This window comes from Polypterus senegalus, chromosome 5 (assembly GCF_016835505.1).
Source record: "Polypterus senegalus isolate Bchr_013 chromosome 5, ASM1683550v1, whole genome shotgun sequence".
Taxonomy (NCBI): Eukaryota; Metazoa; Chordata; class Cladistia; order Polypteriformes; family Polypteridae; genus Polypterus; species Polypterus senegalus.
The window spans coordinates 59,913,455-59,934,586 of record NC_053158.1 but is presented as its reverse complement, the minus strand read 5'-3'; the positions used below and the strand labels follow the sequence as shown (position 1 = coordinate 59,934,586).

Genomic DNA, 21,132 nt, shown 5'->3' with positions numbered 1-21,132 from the left:
TTCCCTCGCGGTGCTTCGCACACTTAAAAGCTCTAACAGCACGTATCGATTTTTGATTGTTTGCTTTTCTCTGCCTCTTTCTCTGACATTCTCTGCTCCTGACGGATGGGGGTGTGAGCAGAGGGGCTGTTTGTACAGAGGCTGTTTGCTTAGAAGATATGGACGCTCCTCTAAAAAATTCTGAAACACTACCTTCACATTGATCCCTTACTTGCGGCCTCTTTATCGCGGTACTTCCACTTAAAAGCCCAACAGCCCTATTGATTTTTGATTGTTTACTTTTCTCTCTCACTCTCTCCCTGACATTCTCTGCTCCTGACGCAAACTTCTTTGAAGAGGAAGATATGTTTGCATTCTTTTAATTGTGAGAAAGAACTGCCATCTCTGTCTTGTCATGGAGCTAAACACTAAAGGGTGTTATTTCATGTCTAGAGGGCTCTAATAATGTTAAAAAACGTATTTAGAAGGTCGTAAACAGGTTTTCTATGCTCTAACTGCGAAAATATTAGCTTTATAAATAAAGAATCATACTTCGAGGAAATTCATTTATTGCGGTAGAGCCTGGAACGGATTAACCACGATAAACGAGGGGGTTTACTATATATATATATATATATATATATATATATATATATATATATATATATATATATATATATATATATATATATATATATTATAGTGGAAGTCAGCCCGGACACAGACAGGCGGACACTGATGGTTCACCAACCAACACACGTTTATTCATCTGTACAATATTTACAGTGCACACAACCCAGTACCCTGTACCAGACACACTCAAAGTCCAGGCCTCTTAACCAATGCTGCTTTCTTCGGGTCTGCCTCCACTCCTCTCCTCTGAGCTCTGTCCTTCTTCCAGCCCCTTTTATATTCACTCGGATGTGCTCTAGGTGCCTCCCGATGAACTTCTGCCAGCACTCCCTGGTGTGGTGGAAGTACCGGCTGTGCACCCGGAAGTACTCTGGGTGTCCCTGGTCTTGTTCCCCCCAGCACTTCAGGTGTGGAGGAAGTTCTGAGGGCCAGGGCTGGGTACCACCCCCAGCCGCTTGCCACTATATATATATATTATAATTCATCGCTGGGGGGGGAATACTGTGGAGGATGGCCGGCTGTTTATCCCGGCCAATACCCCCAAGCCGCCAGGTGGAGCCCTCCTTGCAGCATGGAGGTCCCCAGAAGACCAGCAGGGCATCATGGACAATGGAGTTTTTATGCACCGCCCTGCTGGATGCCATGGGGGCCACGAGAGGGAGCTGCAGGGAGGACCGAAGAGTTCTTCGTGCCCTATGACCCGGAAGTTCGTCATAGGAAGAGCGACGGGCTTCCGGGGTGAGAAAAAGCATTGTTTACCCTGACCCGGAAGGAATAAGGACTTGTGGACTGTTGGGCAGGAACACCTCCGGGTCAGAGAGTATAAAAGGAGCTGAGCTGAGTTGGGAGGCAGGGTGGCTAAGCGTCTGGGAGATTAGAGGATTTGTTTATTTGAGTATTGTTTGTTTATTGGGAATTGTGGAGAAGAGCGTGCTTTGTGCACATTATTATAATAATAAATAATAATTGGACTTTTATCTGGTGTCTGACGTGGTGTCTGAGGGTACAAGGGTGCGAGCAATAACCCTAATCTGTCACAACTGGCGTAGCCGGCAGGATTCTCTGGCCGTCAGTTAGCAGAGGACCTGAATTTAAAAAATTTCTGTGGGTAGTAAACCCCGAGAAGACTACGGAGTTAGGAATTACCACAGCATCGCCAGAACCCATAAAGAAAGCCAAGTCTAGAATGGGGAAAAGGAAAGGCAAGCAGAGCACTGTTACCAACGGGAGTGACCTGTGTGCAATGGCCGACGCTCTGGAGGAGTTAAGGAGCTGCCTTTCAAGTCCGGAGAAACCTCCAGGATTCAACGAACGCTCTGAGGTACGTGCTGGGAACGGTATGGAAAATTCTTTTATTATTACTCACTTTGTCCCATGCATGTACCTCAGAGAAGATCACCTGGAGACTCCGCGGGGAAAAGGAGACTACCCCGGAGACGACAGCACGCTCCTGTCGGAACCTGAGCACAGAGGAGACGACTTCCGCATGACGGCAGCCGACGAGGGACACGGTAGCAAACTCAGTGCATTCTAGGAAGGAGGAGCTCCGTGTCCCGCTATTTGCGCCTTCGAGCCCGAAGGAACGGACTTGGTCTTTCCGAAGGGGAAGGGGGAGGCGAGCGAGGCATCGCTCAACCCACAAGAAGGTAAGGAGGGTCGGGGAGTAGCTGATCAGGATGTCGCAAAAGTATTAAAGACAGACCGCAGTTCGCCGAAGAAGGCAACTCGACCCTCTGAGAACTCCAAGTCCCAGAAGCCTCCGTGAGACCCATCAGAGCACGTGCCTGAAGCGGGCATGCTCATTGGCTCCCGGCCGGCAGAGAAGACAGACAAGGAAGTAAGTCTTATGCCGGTCGAATTAAATAATATTGACTTGCGGGAACTCGAGCGCTTGATCGAGCCCATAAAGAGTTGTTTACAGGTCCTGACGACCATTGTGAAGATCGTCGGAGAATTGGGAGCGGTAGCCAAAGCGGCGTTGGAGAAGCTGAGGGACTACGTGCGGCGATTTGGTGGGGAGCCTCCCGTATATCATAATGTGGCGGTACAGGTATGTGAAACCCGTACCGTATATAAAACAAGAGGGACGCAGTGTAATCCGGGCCCGCTTTTAATAAATAGCGGGTGCCAATACACGGCGTGCCCTACAAGAGAAGCCGGTACGATAACCGAGTGGCCGGTGGAAGGGCTAATCGATCCGGGGCAGCTACACAGTGCTGACTCCCGGAGCGAGACAGCCCTAAAGACGCCGCCACCGGTAATTTGTAAAAGTAAGCGGGTGCAAACAGTAAAGGGTCTCTCTTTACTTAATAGAGAGACTCAGACTGTGGACAAGCCCCAAATTAAGCAGGAGATCCCGAAAATAAAATGGGGGTCTCCTGACAAGAAAGGTATAGAAGAAGAAAGAGAATAAACACCGTTAGAGGCGGCAGGGGTTTCTCTCCCAGCAAGAGAAGGGGCGGACCTAACATTTCCTTATTGTTTTCAGTCCCGTAGGGGGAGAATACCAGGGGGACAGAGGCAGTGCTACGGGTGCCGAAGGTTGGGCCACATTTGGCGATACTGTCCATGGAGAGAGGGGGACAAGATATCGAATTGGAATAATATTCCCCCTAGGTTCTCCAGGGACCAAGATATTCGGACTAATTAAGGCTCAACCGGAACGTCCTCTTGGAGGAAGACTTCCCTCTCGGGGCAGGCCGCTCCAAATCTTTATAATTCGTCGCTGGGGGGGGGAATACTGTGGAGGATGGCCAGCTGTTTATCCCGGCCAATACCCCCAAGCCGCCAGGTGGAGCCCTCCTTGCAGCATGGAGGTCCTCAGAAGACCAGCAGGGCATCATGGACAATGGAGTTTTTATGCACCGCCCTGCTGGATGCCATGGGGGCCACGAGAGGGAGCTGCAGGGAGGACCAAGAGTTCTTAGTGCCCTATGACCCGGAAGTTCGTCATAGGAAGAGCAACGGGCTTCCGGGGTGAGAAAAAGCATTGTTTACCCTGACCCGGAAGGAATAAGGACTTGTGGACTGTTGGGCAGGAACACCTCCGGGTCAGGGAGTATAAAAGGAGCTGAGGTGAGTTGGGAGGCAGGGTGGCTAAGCGTCTGGGAGATTGGAGGATTTGGTTATTTGAGTATTGTTTGTTTATTGGGAATTGTGGAGAAGAGCGTGCTTTGTGCACATTATTATAATAATAAATAATTGGACTGTTATCTGGTGTCTGACGTGGTGTCTGAGGGTACAAGGGTGCGAGCAATAACCCTAATCTGTCACAATATATATATATATATATATATATATATATATATATATATATATATATATATATATATATACAGTATGTGTGGGCAAAAGTAGGTTTACAGTTGTGAGTAGACTAAAAAGAGTGCATAATGTATGAAATGTTTATTTGTCTTTTTATTTGTCTTCTTCTTCTTAAAGCCATGAAGTTAATAAAGCTATTGTAATAATCCATCCATCCATTATCCAACCCGCTATATCCTAACTACAGGGTCACGGGGTTCTGCTGGAGCCAATCCCAGCCAACACAGGGTGCAAGGCAGGAAACAAACAATAACACCCACAGACACACCCACACACTAGGGACACCTAACCTGCATGTCTTTGGACTGTGGGAGGAAACCAGAGCACCCAGAGGAAACCCACCCACGGGAGAACAAACTCCACTCTGGGAGGACCCGGAAGAGAACTAACTGTGAGGCAGCAAACTACCCACTCTGGGATTGCAATAATCATAACATGCATGTATTTTTCCATACAAACAACTGTAAACCTATGTTTGCCCACTATATATATATATATATATATATATATATATATATATATATATATATATATATATACAGTAGTATATATATATATATATATATATATATATATATACACAGTATATATATATATATATATATATATATATATATATATATATATATATATATATATATATATATTGTGGAGGTTGACCCGGACATAGACAGGCAGACACCATCATTGTCACCCAAACACACGTTTACAACTATTTACAATAAGTGAACCACAAAACCCCCAAAGTCCTGGCCACACAATGCCTTTCTCTCACTCTCTTCAGGCCACCTCCTTGCCTTCCCCAGCTCAGTCCTCTCTGCTCCCGACTCTCGCCCTGAATGAAGGGAGGCGGCCCCTTATATCTACACCCGGATGAGCTCCAGGTGCTCCCCGACAATCTCCCGCTGACATGCCCCAGTGTGGCGGAAGTGCCGGCTGTTCTCCCGGAAGCTCTCCGGGTGTCCCTGCTTCTCTTCCCCCCAGCACTTCCTGGTGTGGCGGGAGTGCTGAGGTCCAGGGTCCCCAAGGCATTGGGCGCCTCCTGGCGGTGACCACGGGCCCCCAAAGCAACCAGAAAGGCGACCCCCACGTGATTCCAGATGGGCACATGCCCACTTCCGGTCCTCCAAGGCGTCCCGGCCGGGTCGTGGCCCCTGGCACCCCTGACACTGCCCCACCGCCAGCGAAGACCACTCGGGAGGAGCGGCCTGTCCCGCGAGGGCAGCATACCCCCGAAGCGAGTCCTACTTCTGGGTCGCTGAGGTCCGGCCCTGTTCTCCCAACAGGGATAGGGGTGGAGACGCCAGCTCGACACCACCAGTTGGTGTCCCCCTGTGCCTCGCACAGGTTGCGCTCCCTCTTACCGGCACCCCGGCGCCCACTCGCTCGGCACCCCCTCCGAGGTTTCCGCGCCCCTTTGGTAGGAGCCACTCGCTCCTCCATAGCCTCCGCCAGCCGTGGCAGCACCCCCTCGCCAGCAGAGAGTCCTTCCTGCAGATGGCCCGTCTCCTGAGGGCAGGTTCCCAACGGAGTGGGTCCTACTGCCAGTCCGGGGTCTGGTCCTGCAACAAACAGAAAGAGAGGGGCAGAACTACTGCCTGGACACCCTTCCCTGGCGTCCATTCATGCCACGCACTGGCAGTGTTCCCCCCTCCATCCGACACCACGGTACTTGCCTTTTCGGCACCCTCTCCTCGGGTCCCATGTCCCTCTTGATGTTGGAACCGCCTGCAGTCTTTTCCTCTCCACCGGCCTCAGGGATTCCCTCTGCCCCCGCAGAGGGTGGCCAGCAAACGGGTGTGGCGGAAGTGCTAAGGTCCAGGGTCACCAAGGCATTGGGGCGCCTCCTGGCGGTGACCACGGGCCCCTACAGGGTGGGGCTTCCACACCCTGAACCCGTGGCCCCCAAAGCAACCAGGAAGGCGGCCCCCACGTGATCCCAAATGGGCACACGCCCACTTCTGGTCCTCCAAGGCATCCCGGCCGGGTCGTGGCCCCTGGCACCCTCGATAATGAGGGACGCAACTCCGCCTCACACGGTGACCGAGCTACAGGTTATGTACGTATATATGTATGTAAGTACGATTCAGTTAGCGTTGGGAACCCGCGTACCAAATTTCTTGAAGATGGGCCCATAAGTAATAAAGACCGTTGGAAAGTTCAATATGGCAGCCGACAGTGGCATCATACCACTGAAATAAGTACATATATCGGTTTCGGTTAGCGCAGGGAAGCCGCCTACCAAATTTCGTGAAGATGGGGCCATAAATAAGAAAGTTCAACATGGCAAACATTGTCGACCGTTATGACCATTACTTGTACAATTTCGAAATGAAACCTGCTTAACTTTTGTTAATAAGCTGTAAGGAATGAGCCTGCCAAATTTCAGCCTTCTACCTACACGGGAAGTTGGAGAATTAGTGATGAGTGAGTGAGTGAGTCAGTCAGTCAGTGAGGGCTTTGCCTTTTATTAGTATAGATTTAAATATATTTTTGCTTTTGCTTTTCTGTTGGCTAACTTAAAGTAATACGTAGTAAACTTAAGTGCTCATATACCCTTTTATCAAACTAGATGTCTTGTCTAAATGCCTGAGTATCTTGATATTTGCAAGATGCACTTTAACCCATTTTTTTCAAACCAAAATACAAAACCATACAGCCAGATTTGAACTTGTCAAGCTGAAACCATATGAAACAGTTCTGAAATGCCGTTTTCTGAACTTGGGGCATAAACACAATGAAATTAGGTCCCCAGGGATTCATTAGCAGAGCCCTTTGTTATTTGGGAACATGCAGTGCAGGCTTTATACTCAAGTTTCTGATCTAGTTCTGAAGCCGCTCAAAAGCTTTCACTCAAAAGGTACAACTTGTATCACTTATTAAGTCTTTCAAAGAGTTTTGAACATTGGGAGAAGCAGACATTACAGATGTTTCATGCAGGCCACAAACAAGAAACTATGAAGAGGTTTTAATGCAAGATTTATAACAATCTGTGTTAGTTGACAGAAATATTCTTACTCTAACAAGAATTTTGAAGGCAACCATAGTTATTATGTATGAATGACTTTTAACAATGTGCTCCTGGTTTACTTTTTAATTGTGCCTTGCTTTTTGTTATTCATTTTATTTTTTAGGTCCAAAAAGCTCTAATTGAATTGCCTGCTCAATGTTAACGTGTTAACTTTTCTTTTAAAAACTGACAAAGCACACATTTATTAACGGTAGTTTCCATTAAAATCTAAGGTGGCTGCACAATCATAAGATTTCCCTGGCTCATCTTTGAAGGAAATGAAAAAAGATTGAAAGTGATGAAGCTGTAAATTCTCAGAAATAAACAAAATACCCATTTTAAATGACAAATTGTTAACAGCAAGTTAGTATTCTGTATTTTTTTTTAAAAAAAAAAGAAAGGTGGTCAGAGTGAAATCTTGTCGACACTTTGGCTTTCCAGAAGCCAAGTTTGAGACTTGCGGTCTTTGACATTATTAATAGTACGGCAGTCCTGCCCATCACCCCAATAATCCTGTGCTCTCCCATAGTTATGGCTCTCGGGCTCCATCTACACATCACACTTTTACCTCTTTTTATTAGCAGTCTTCTTGACCTTGTTGAGCCTATGTAGTCTCTTTCTTTCTCTCTATACACAGAAATATGGCAAGTGTTAAATTGTGTTAAAGAAGCCCTTAAAGTGTTTGTATACTCTTTCTGTATTAATTTAACACTTGCAGTTTTTTTGTGAGCCTCCAATTCCATGTTCCGGTCATGTCACTCCATGACAGGGCCTGTATACTGTATTTATCTGCTGTAATTATTTACAAGTTCACAGTATAGTACAATTGTTCACATACATTATTACAATTGGACCATAGGTGTGTTAGGTGACTTGCCCATCACACAATGCGCAAAGTCAGACACTGAACTCAGAACCTTGAGGTTTAATATCCAATGACTTATTCATTTCACCTCACTGTCTACTAGGGAAGGTGATGTCAATTAAATCTCACCCAGTGGTTTTCCCATTTTCCTGTGATAACAGCAGGTCCAAAAGATCGGGCAGGATTCATACTTGCTCCAGTATAATTTATCTACAAAAGAATAAATGTTAAATTAAAAACATTGAAACCGATGGTTAATTCAGCACATGCTATAAAAACATTTCTTTAAAAAACAGGAATAATACTTCTTATTTCTTTCCAACTATTCTAGAATCACTGATTGCAATATTACGGGATATGTGTGTTTTAATAAATGACTGTAAATGTTCCCAATTACACTGTTTAAATTATTAAACGGTAGATATGTCTATTTACTATCAGACAAACTTAATAAAGTGAAGAATTATGAAAGTCAAAGACTTTCCTGGAGCACTGACCACAAACTCGGCGCTTACCCAATACTCCCTTACAAAGGGTGAAAAAGTAACCTAAATATGGGAGGAAAATTTCATAAAAAACCCCCACAGATGTGTGAAATAAATCACTTGCAACGAGTGCAGAATGCAGCTGCTAGAATCCTAACTAGGAAAAGAAAATCCAAACACATTTCTCCAGTTTTGATGTCACTACACTGGTTACCTGTGTCATTCAGGATTGACTTTAAAATTCTGCTTATGGTTTATAAAGCCTTAAATAATCTCGCTCCATCTTATATATCGGAATGCCTGACACGTTATATTCCAAATCGTAACCTTAGATCCTCAAATGAGTGTCTCCTTAGAATTCCAAAAGCTAAACTTAAAAGAAGTGGTGAGGCGGCCTTCTGCTGTTATGCACCTAAAATCTGGAATAGCCTGCCAATAGGAATTCACCAGGCTAATGCAGTAGAGCACTTTAAAAAACTGCTGAAAACACATTAATTTAACATGGCTTTCTCCTAACTTCACTTTAACGTAATACTGATACTCTGTATGTTCAATTCTTCATAATAACTATTCACAGTGGCTCCAAAATCCGTACTGACCCCTACTCTCTCTTCTGTTTCTTTTTCCGGTTTCTGCGCCACCACCACCTACTCAAAGCATCATAATGGACTGAAAGCCAGAAGTCTACGTGACCATCATCATCAAGTCCTTCCATGAGAACCCTAAATACAAAGAGGACTGTTTCATTTATGTTAGGTAGATTGCCCAGTGTGGACTGGGCGGTCTCATGGTCTGGAATCCCTACAGATTTAATTTTTTTTCTCCAGCCTCTGGAGTTTTTTTTTGTTTGTTTTTTCTGTCCACCCTGGCCATCGGACCTTACTTATTCTATGTTAATTAATGTTGACTTATTTTTATTTTTTATTGTGTCTTCTATTTTTCTATTCTTCATTTTGTAAAGCACTTTGAGCTACATTTTTTTTGTATGAAAATGTGCTATATAAATAAATGTTGTTGTTGAGGACCCCACACTGAGATTGACCATTGAAGCCCAATAACCTGGAGCAGTGAGGCAGCATCCTAACCAATGCACCACTCACTAAGGGGGTAAAGTTCACCACAAAACTTGTCACGTTTCCAAGTTTACTGTACATTTATCGCAGCAGGGCCACTGACTTAAATAAAAATTACTCTTCATTTTTGTTTTTTTAGTTCCAATCTGTTCTTTTCCACAATCTAAACACATATTTCCCTTTCTCTAATTTACTGTATTTTTAGATGTTATTTTAAAAAGCCTTACAGTTTATTTGATATTCCCTTTTTTCTATCCCCTTTTCAACTGTTCCTCTGTAAGTTGTCATTGTTCCTCTTTCAGAAATAATCCACTTCTCACATAAAGGTTTTCTATGCTAGTCTATAACAATTGTTCTGAACATCCTTGTACGTAGTAGCAAACTATCAAAAAATGCATTTGCGTATCTTTTTCATGAAAGATCACTAATTTTCAAATTTAATAAAGTTCAAATTTAATAAATTTAATAAAGCTTTAAATCTAAATCACATGCTTCATAATGCAAAAAGAATGAATTCCTAAAGACGGCTCATTCTGTCAAATATTTAGGAGAATGAAAACAAACTTACAGCAAACAGGTGTCCAATAGTGACAGCAAAGCCAATTGCCAAAGCCGCAGAGCCTTTCAAGTCCTGCCTTTTTGAATCACATGTTGCAAAGACCGTGAAGACCAACTCAAATGTGATAAACATTTCCACCACAAGTCCATGACCAATTGACAGTTTGGAGTTAATCTGTGAGAAATACAGAATGTGCTAATTGAGAATAGGTAACACTTAATTTTAGGTACTACCCACAATGCATCTGCCTTATATGGTCAAAACTCTGAGGACAACTGATCATCACATCTGTGTGAACTTGTCAGACATCTTCTTGCAAATCCATGAACATTAATATTGAGTTGGCCCCTCTTGGTGGGTATAACATCCTTGACTCTTTCTGGGAAGGCTTTACACAAGTTTATGATGTATGCCTGTGGGAATTTGCACCTATTAAGCCAAAAGGTCATTTGTAAGGTCAGGTACTAATGTCAGACAAAAAGACCTAGATTACAAAGGGCATTCTAATTCATCCCAAAAGACTCCAGTGCAGTGTTAGGATTCTCTGCAGGTCACTCAAGTTCCTCTACACCAAACTTGTCAAACAATGTCTTTACAGACCTGGCTTTGTGCCGGTGGCACAGTCATGCTGGAAAAGAAATGGGCCTTCCCAAAACTGTTGCCACAAAGTTGGAAGCACACCATCATCTAAAAGGTCCTTGTATGCTGATGTCTTAGCAATACCCTTAACTTGAACTAATGGACCTAGGGTAAACACTGAAAAAACAGCCCCAGCTACTCCTCCACCAGATGTTACAGTAGACAATGTGCAATAGTGTGGAGGTAGTGTTCCTCTGTCATCTGACAAACTCAGATTCGCCTATCAGACTTCCAGGTAGTAAAGCATCATTCATCACTCCAGAGAACACATTTGAACTGCTCCAGAGTTCAATGGCAGTTTAATTTACACCACTCCAACTGATGCTTGGCGTTGTATTTAGTGAACTTCAGTTTGTATGCAGCTGCTCAGCCATGTAATCCCATTTCATGAAGCTCCTGACACACAGTTCTTGTGCTAATATGGATTCCAAAGGTAATTTGCAACTCTGTTGTGAGTGATGCAATAGAAGAGAGGCAATTTACGTGGTGTACCATTTCATGTCTGACCTGCTGGTGATCCTAGATGCTTCCACTTCACAAAAATAGCACTTACAGTTGACAGATCTAGCAGAGCAGAAATTTCACATACTAACTTGTGGCAAAGGTGTCATCCCGTGACAGTGCCACATTTAAATCACTGAGCTCTTCAGTATGATCTGTTCTACTGCCAGTTTGTCAATGGTGATTACATGCTTTGCACTTGATTTAATGCACCTGTTAACAATGAGTGTGGTTAAAACACCTGAACACAACAATTTGGAGGGGAATTACCATACTTTTGGCCATATAGTGTATTAATCACATGCTGCTATGTATCAAGACGTCAACTAAGGCTTCATTTGGCATTAATAATATTTAGAAAGCAAGTGTTTTTTTATCTCCATGTAATGTGACATACTAAAATAACTTCACTTTGCAATGGTCTGAGGTGGCATAAGACGGACATAATATGTCTCCCAATTCTGCATACTTTAGTGTTAGACTTATAAATCCTTAAAATGTAATATCACCAAATTGACCTCTCATATCCACAGGTAGTTTTACAAGCATATCTTAAGTCCCTAATATGCCACACTGCACAGAGGTGAATAACAACTTTATGGTTGCTAAAAGAAGCCTTTGTAAAGGTCAAATTACAATAATATGTACTGTCACTAATAGATGTATTATACAGTATGTAGTACATAACATTACTGTATGTGTTAACAAAGAATACTAGTTTAGTCATCCTCTTAGCCTATGAAATTTCTGAATCTACTTTTACAAGGTTCAAATGACCTGGTAAGTAGCCTAACAATATCAGGTACCAAGCAAGAAATTACCTTAAATGGCAAATAAGTCTATCATAGGTCACAGTTAACCCAGAGCTCCCACACTCAGTCATATTGGAACAACATGGGGTTAGCAAAATCATCTTTGGGATTTAGGAGGAGTCTCAAATATCCATAGAAAGCCCAATGGGTTGGCCTGGAAACAAACTCAGGATCCAGAAACTACTCTAATCATTGCATGGATGAACACCTTTATATAGTGTGTTTGAAAATACAGCAAAATAAATGTCAACACTCTCAATACACGCTAGCATACAATTTACTATTATTCTTCAAGCTGTAGACCAAGTACTAAGGGCAGTGGCAAATGCCATTTACAATGGGATTCAACTAAAGCAAGCAGCAACATTCAGCTAAGCAGGCCATTGTTTTTTGTTAAAGCTGGGGAGAAGCCACCATGCCAACCCAGGACGTCAGATGCCCGCCCCTGACAACAGCACAAGATTGGCAGTCCCAGGTCAACCTAAGCAGACAACTAAAACTCCCTGAAAAAGATCTTGCCAACCACACTTAGGCCGTATTTGGTCTTTACATCACAGTCAACTAAGCAGGTGGTTTTTAATGGAGCTTGCACTTCCCTGGGAAGATTGGATAGAAGAATCATATAAAAGAAAGCAGGGCTGGTGACAGAATGTCGAACCAAGGGATACAAAGTCAGGTGTCAGCCTACAGAAGTAGGCTGTGAGGCTTTGCAGGCCAGTCTCTTAATAGAATCCTGAAACTCCTTGCATATTGGGACTGCACAACAGAAAGGACATCTAGAACATTCTTGAAGCAGTTGAAAAAGCTTCTAGGTGGCTAGATTATCCCCTCCTGTTTCGCCCAGGTGAAGGTGCCTGATGATCAAAGATCTGAAGACCCCAGGTTCATCACCGAGGGTGTGACCAAGTTGAGCTGCAAGGTGTATTACCAGTACAAAAAACTACAGACTGAAAGATGCATAGGTCTACCAATAAAATTTAAGCTGAACACTTATCACCAACATAATGAGCCCGCTCAGGCTCAATTCAGATCCCAATGTTGTTCAAAGGAGCATATCATCACTAGCTACAGATATACCTCATTTAAAATACATTACCGTAGTTACACCCAAATTTCCCCTCACACCTTCTGGAGTCACAAGGTACAGAATTCCAGCACCAGCTATAGCTCCTAGACACTGAGCTATGATGTAAAAAACAGCTTTGGCGAGGCTCAGCTTCTTGGTGCACACAAGCGCTGCGGTCACAGCTGGATTGATGTGGGCTCCACTGATGTGTCCAAAGCACTGCACCAGGGTGGCAATGCTGAGCCCAAAACACAGAGAGATGAGAACAAGGTCTGCTGGTGGTGGATTGCTCTTTTCTCCCCAGTTTATTGTAGAGCCTAGACTGAGGAGCACAAAGATTAACATGGCCAGGAATTCTCCTGACACGGATCTCCAAAAGGACTGAGTCCAGATGCCTTTGAATGCAACCATGATCTTTTCAGTGCTGCACAGAGAGGGGCAATTCCTGCAAGAGAAATATATTAAAGATAGATGTACAAGGCTGATAAAAAAATATGCCATATCTAACAATAAAGTAAGGAAAGTAACAAAAAAGCACTGTGTGAAAAGGAACCTGGAAGAGAAAAACAATTAATACTTTGGGACTTGTTTAATGGCATTTGCATTTTGCATTAAAATTCTTTTCACAACCTGATACATGATCATCATTAAATATTCATTTCTTTCTGTTTTTCCTAATGCATAATCACTGATGAACATAAAGACAGACATGTTTCAAAAAAATTAATTTGTTAACAAAACATTGTGTATGTATGAAAAAAATCAGTCACAAAAGAGGTAACAATAAAGCCAAAATGGTTTTTAATTAAGTTTCCAAATGTGTGAGCCTAAGCCTCTCAGAAACGACAATCCTGCTGGGGTTTCCATTTACAACAGACAAAGTTTCCAACAGCCCAAAAAAGTCTTCCAGCCAGTGGCAGCCTTTAACTTCCTTGACATTAATCCCAAGTTGGAATTTTCTGTTATTACAGTTAAGCCCGAGTCAAACTCGGGGTGAGTGTAATTATCTGACTTACAGTGTTAAAACCAAATAACTCTCGGGAGAGTATTCTGCTGCCTTCTAGTGGATGAAAAACCATCAGTCTGAAAACATTATGACTATTTCTATGCATGCTGAACTTCATAGAAGTTTTACGGTAACTCACGAGTGGGTTGGAGCCTTCAACTAAAAACATACTGACAAACAAAAAGCAAGTAAGCCAGTTTTAGAGCAAACTGAAACCGAACCATTCCTCGAATCAAGCAGTAGTGATAACATTGTGAATCGATCATAAGATGTTGACATGGACAGAGAAACTGATACATTGTATAACCAAACCGTCATAATACGTGTGGTGTCTTTTGTCGTGTGATGCTTTACATGGTATGAAGGTAGTTGCATGGCAAAAAGGCAAGGACAAGAAAAAAGTTAGCCTCCCAAGTACTGTTCATAATGGAGCAATTGTCAATGTTTATGTCAGAAGAAATGTGAAAGTTACTAAGCCTGGTACTGTGGTAGCCTGCAATAACACAAGGAGAATATCGATCCTGCAGGTCAGGCACTGACATTCTACTCTCTCATGTGCAAGCAATAGAAAAAAATATTAAAAGAAAATATAGAAAAGTGCACAAAGAAACACACTTCTATTGTCCTGATTGCAACGACAGGCTGTATGCTAGTAATGGTTTCATAGCATATCACAAGAAGGTCATGTACTAAATCTGCATTACAGCAGTGGACACCAGCCATACCTTTCCTATTGTATTTATGTTGACACTTTGGTGTTTACATGTTTCTGTTACACACAATAACACTTTTTCTTGTTGAGAAAAACTCAACTTTTTAGTTTGTTTTTTATGGGGGTAAACATATTATTAAGTAGGTTACAATGGAGAAGACCTCCAGAAGAAAGACATTAGTCAACATAACTTTAGTCAAATAACAGCCAAAGACAAACACTGGTGCTGAATGAAACATAACAGAACACCAAACTGAGCCTACCATGCTCCAAATTGGGTATAGCAGCTAACAATTTAAAGGAGACTGCCAACAAAAAACAACAAGAATATACGGTTGCAGTGGGCTGGGAACACAAACACTAGAAGAATAGAAAAACAACCTTGTGTGGACCTACCACACAAAATTACATGCTGATGAATAAAAGATCAGGACACAGGGAAAATGTGATGGATCTAAGGATCCCAATTGTTCATTATCAAAAATGTAACTTAGTGGTAGTTGCAGATATAATGATGTGAGGTGTGTTTTCACAGCATATACTGTACAGTATGGAGCCCCTTAAGAAGAAGAGAACAACATTTGAAGCATACTGAATATTTAAAATTATTGTCAACTGGGGTTGAAATGTCAGAGGGGTCTCAATGAAAATGAATCCAACTGTTTTATGGAAGCTAAGCCCAGGTTATGTGGTAAAGATTTTGGGCTCCCTGAAGGTCAAATTTTGGGTATCTTAATCTTTTATTACTACTTGATATTTTTTCTCTACTTGTCCTTTCCATTAGATTCAAACCTGGTGATAGGTGCTGACCGATATTGTTTGTTTTAGTTGGGATATTAAACAAGTATAATGTCGAAGCAATAACAGTATTTTTCATAGCTCTATAAAATCACTCAGATACACCTCATGCAGCTCAGTGCTGGATGTTTAGACTGCACCATGTAGCTCTACATTACTCATCAACAAACTCCAGTGTCGCACTGTTCATTTGGCTTTATCAAGAACATTCTCAGTCATTACTTATCAACAAACTCCAGTGTCGCACTGTTCATTTGGCTTTATCAAGAACATTCTCAGTTCAGAACAAACCAATTAGCAGTGATAGTATGGGAGGAAGACAACCAAGTGATGATTGCTTCATTTCCCAATGTGTGTTATTCGGAGGTTTTACTGTATTTTATTGTTACATGCAATGTGTACGTATATGTGCTGCTGGGTTTTGTCCACGTGCCAGCCTTTCATATAAACCATGCTAATCCCAACACAACTTTGTGCTGTCTACACATATATTATGTTTGGTGTTGTATAAATACAAGTAAATACAGGTATTTGTTAAATACTTCCCTTTTACCCAATGTACCTGCAAGCCGGTTCCAGTTGGCAGGGACTGAGGGATGGCATAGGAGCCTTTGGATTCTGGATCTGTCCTTGAGCCAGGTATCTCTCATCATCGTATCAATGTATACTTTTGTTAGTTGGATTTTTCGGCATGATAATGCTACCTGCTTCAAGGCTCAGCATGTCATTTGATGGTTAAAAGAACATTACTTTAGATTCACCTTAATGAAGTAACTTTAGCAGTCAACAAATATCTATCCAGTTGTGTGGAAGAACAATAAATGTACTGTTTGGAGTAGAGGTCAGTCACCATCTAATTTACAAAACCTATGGAACATAATGCAGTGAACAAGAGTCAACATCTTTGTGCCGAATGTTTGACCAATTCTGAGTCTATCCTTCAATTAATTTAAGCTGCTGTGCAGGGGACAAGTGCAGATAGGAGAGCAATACTCTGTTAGGTAGGATTAGAGGCCGTGCTATGTCTGGTAACCCATCCAGGATGGTTGAAGGTATCTTTCCTGAATGAGGGGCCAAGGAATTGGAAGGCTACAATCCGGGGTAATCTATCCCATGGCTCCCAAGAGAGCAGCAAGCCTCTAGGGCTGCCCCGGACTGAACCATCAAACGGATGACTGGGAGTTTTAGTCCAAATAGTTAGACAGCCCTGTGGGCAGAGGATTCTGGGATCCATGGAGTGAGATGTCAGCAAGCAAACCCATTATTCCTACGAGCATGGACTGACCCGGAAGTGTTTCTGAGTTACATCTCTGTTACACCTGCCTCTGCTACTCAGTTGGTTGATTTTGGAGTAAAGAGAGAAGTAATGGAAAAGAGTCACCTGATGGAGTAGAAGACGAGCACAGGAACAACGAAAGGCGGCCAGAGGTAGAAGAACAAACAGAGTAAGAGTATTTGCAGGGGTGAATGTAACAGAGAAACCTTTTTGCGATGGACCCTTCAGTAAACCCCATTTTTTATAGTAGCCTGGTTTGGTATAGTTGTGTCCTGTTGCTTGTTAGATGTACAGAGTACAGTGAAATTCTTACTTGCATATGCTAATCAACATAAAATATCAGACTAGGGTGGGCCTTTGGTTTTTAAATCTCTATGCTGGTATATCCATTTATGTATGTGGACACTTAAAATGACAGAATGTAAGTGGTTAGTTAGGGAGGCAGACAAAAAAAAACATGCATACTGTATTTACAGTCTCCATATTGCAAACTTCAGAATGCAGAAATAAACTGAAAAGCCATAAAAGATTCACCATTTGCCCTTCATGCACCACAAATACAATTATAAAAAACATTTTTAAAAAAATGTATATTTTTTGCTTTGAACTCTTTTATTTAGAAAATAAAACATAATAATAGAACACATCCCAGTGAAACAACTAAAAATAACTTAGCAAGTACAAAAGTACGATCCAAAAACAATCCATTGAACTCGGCACTCAACTCGCACCAAAATAAAACTTGAGGACCCATCTAAAATGGGCCTTTGGTAAGTATACAAGAACAAGTGAAATAAAAATGTTAAGCAAGGGCTTGAATGTTATACATGTTTGTCTGTAAGAGCATGCAGTCCGTGACAGGTTTGCCTGAGTGTGTTCAGTTCATTTTTTGGTAATCTTTTTAGAACAGATACAGTTGAAGCCTTCAGATCGCGCCACCCCGAAAATGTTAGCAGTCACATCTACAGCCCACAACCTTAGTTATTAAGTCTGGAGTGGTCTACTGTCTCACAAACCTAAATTACATTAATTAAATGGCATGCTAGGTTTTAAAGTGATGTTTCAAACTTGTGTAAAAAAACGGAAGGTTAAAGGTGCACTATTTGACATTACCTGCAAAACAAACCTGTTGATAACTGGCCATGTTTTACTGAGTGATGGGTTAGAATTTCGGCCCTGGCAATGCATGCTCATACTTTACACATTCTCCTCGTGTGTACTGTACTGTACTTAAAAATAAGTGAATGGTATTCGCGGACGGCTGCAAATTGGCCGAGTGTTTTGAGTACCCAGCGATGAACTGGCATCCCGTTTGCCCCTCTCTTAAGTGAAATTCCGCGACGCTAAACTGGTTAAATAGGTTAGAAAATTACACTGTGAATGTTTTAAAAGCCAGCAGCGCTGTATACCGGGAGGATTACGAATATATGTTAAGCATCGCCATTCAAACCTTATTATAGTGCCTTTCCGCCGAGAGTTCGATTACAAAATAGCATGTATGGGGAAAAGGCTGCGCAGTAAAGTAATAAGTTCAACAGCAAATGTTGAAGATAATAAAAGGAGACCTTTAGAATGCAGAACCCGTAATAAGATTGTTATTTAAAAATGTACGTGTAGATATCAGAGTCACTGCCTTAAAGAGTGGCGAGAGTGTAGAATACACAAAGCAAGCGCTGCTGATGAAGTGGGTGAGTGGGAGGCCGGCGTGGAAGTCGCACGATGCCAGCGGTTCAGCGCAGTACTTACACAAACAGAGCTGTGAGTGCAGGAGGACGAGACGGGGCTTTGAATGCGGAACGCCTGTTGCACATTGAACGAGCTGAGTGAGAAGAGTGAGGCTAAATAGGCAAGCGGCCAGGGAATTCCTCTCTTCTTGTGCGTGAGAGAGAGAGAGAGAGAGAGCGAGGCGTCAGTGTTGTTGCTAACGCGCGGAAAAAACGGCTTCTATGTCTGTCAGGGCTTGATTATACGTGCTACACATTTACTAAATGTATTAAATTGTTGAGATCGCAGGTAGATACAGTCATGTTCTGAGGCGTACAGGGCTGCTGTTACCTTATACAAATAAATGGATTATTTAGGCACCACAGTCTGTTTGCGGTCTGTCATACAAGGGGTGCCGAGGGAAGCGTCAGGCAATGGAGCCTCAGGAACACGCAGGTGGCAACCACTTCGCAACGGGATGCAGAGGTGTGGGCTTTATCACTGTTCACCACAGTGCAGATCTTGCTAGTTACACTCCTATTCTGTACAATAACGAAGTAAATGTATGGTAGAGCGCTGTGTTCTCACATCAGCCGCGCTTGACTTTATAAAGAATACATGTAACTGGATGTTAAAATGCACTATGCAGCAAGGGTAATGTGACGTTTTCTAACTGGATTTGTCACTTTGCTTCAGCGTAGCTTTTAAGAGGACAGCAGACGAGCTTCCTGAAATACTGGTCACATATTTAAACACTGCTGTCTGACGTCTTAGCACGTGTCTAGTTTTTTTTCCCCCATAAAACAGTGGAGCCTCGTGGCCTCACAATTTCATGTTTAATCCCCTTTTGGGGTGCACTCGTTCTTTCTCACGCTGCGTCTTTTGTTATAGTTAGCGCTGTTCAACAAGTCCGGTTTTCTTGTCCAGTGGTATGCAAGTCCGGTTTTCTTGTCCAGTGGTATGCAGGTAATAATAATAATGTAATTTATATAGCGCCCTCCTCATGCTCAAGGCGGTTAGGATGATTGATAAATATAGTGACATTTATAAATGAACGAGGGTATACGGTGATGGACAGATGTCTTACCTGATCTCAGAATTCTATCTTGCGCCCGACCATTTCGGAATGTGGTGCCCGTCAGCCTGCTTTTAGTGTGCTAGAGCAGGAATTGGATGATTTAATTCTCTTACTGAATTTCGCTTAGCAAGACCGTTTACTGTAAGCGTATCAAGCTTTATTTAAAATAGCTAAAATCAAATTTTAGACGGTAAAAAAATGAACACATTACAAAACGATTACGCAAGAGATTCTGGAAATCTTGTCTTATCCTTGCAACCTGTTGTAGGTCGCATTACTACCTGCGAAGCACCTCGCGCTTTAAAAAGCAAAGAAACTTTGTAGATGCCGTTGTGGCCTCAGCGTCTTGGATCAGAGCTTGGGGGCATCATAATGATATTATACAGTATTACATTTCTCCGTGCCTTTAATTTGAATCAGGGAGACCAGGAAAGCAGCAGTATTTTATTAAAGGCTGCACAATTGAAAAATAAAGAATTGTGCACTAATGCAGCTATGACTTTATTATTAAGGAATATACCTTTTACATATTCATGGAACTCTGTATTTTCACTGACATCGATCTGTGTTTTAAGATGTGCGCTTGCAGACAAGGACATTTAAAAGCCAGTATCGATGTAATTGTTATTAGTGTGGTAAAAGTCAATTGATATTAGGAAAGTCGCTGTAGTAGATTTTGGTATCCAAAGATAAAGATTTTGTGCTTTTGTGCTTATTAACCTCAACTTTTTAAAAAAATACAAAACTCGCATCCTAATTTAAGGGAAGTAATATGCTGCACCCGACGTGTTTTTTTTTTTTCTCTTTTGCCATCGTTGGCCGTTACTGTGTAAATTAATTAAGACGGCTCCAAATCGTCAGTTTACCTCAATCTTAAGGATTGCAATAAGATGTGAAGATACCTTTACCATAAAATGAATACAAAATCGCACTATGACACAAAGTTGCCCTGTATAAAGTCGGCCTCACCTTAAGAAGCTCGTGGCCGCTCGCCCGTTCATGCCTCTCCGGGGATCGCCGTCCTCTCCGGGGATTTTATACAAGGCGCTATCCTCCCGCCTGCTTGTCATGGTGCGCAAATGAGCAAACGTGCCCGACCGGCGTTGCAATATGTGGCTACTGATGAAGAAAGACAGTTATGTACAAGCCCAACTCCTAATTGAGAAAAATTAACAAAGGCAGGAATTTGAATGTTTCTCAACAGTGTATGCAAGACAAAATATTTAATATTATCTAATGAGTAAATACTTTGTTTTAAAGTCACAAAGATATAAATTGTGTGCATAAGATGTGAAAGTGCCTGAACTAATCCACTAATACAAAATCTTATCCACATCATATTGTCTGCTTCCTTAATAGTTATTTTCTGTAAATCATATTATATTCCATTCAAAGAAGACAAACATGGAATTTTTATTTATTTATTTATTTTTAAGGAGGCTGGTAGCACTTCTGTTCTACAGGTCAACCCCTGTCTACATAATGCAGCATGTGGTGTTAATGAAGACAGTTGGACAGGAATGGCATGCCTGTTACCAGTTATGCTCTCAGCTATTTAAATACTGGAACATGACTGGCAGCCAAGGCATGCTAAGTAGAATCCTCAAAGCTG

The 21,132-nt window shown here is 42.3% G+C and overlaps 1 protein-coding gene across 1 annotated transcript in view; it reads right to left on the bottom strand.

The window, feature by feature from the left end:
- Positions 1 to 20,592, bottom strand: part of aqp4 (aquaporin 4) — a 31,753-nt gene extending 11,161 nt beyond the window's left edge. The window contains exons 1-4 of the mRNA XM_039754680.1: positions 20,490 to 20,592; positions 12,977 to 13,391; positions 9,938 to 10,102; positions 7,941 to 8,021 (exon numbers count right to left, since the gene is read on the bottom strand). Coding sequence (XP_039610614.1) covers positions 7,941 to 8,021; positions 9,938 to 10,102; positions 12,977 to 13,391; positions 20,490 to 20,590 — 762 coding nt within the window. The 5' untranslated portion in view covers positions 20,591 to 20,592. The remainder of the gene's footprint in view (positions 1 to 7,940; positions 8,022 to 9,937; positions 10,103 to 12,976; positions 13,392 to 20,489) is intronic.
- Between the last annotated feature and the right edge of the window lie 540 nt (positions 20,593 to 21,132).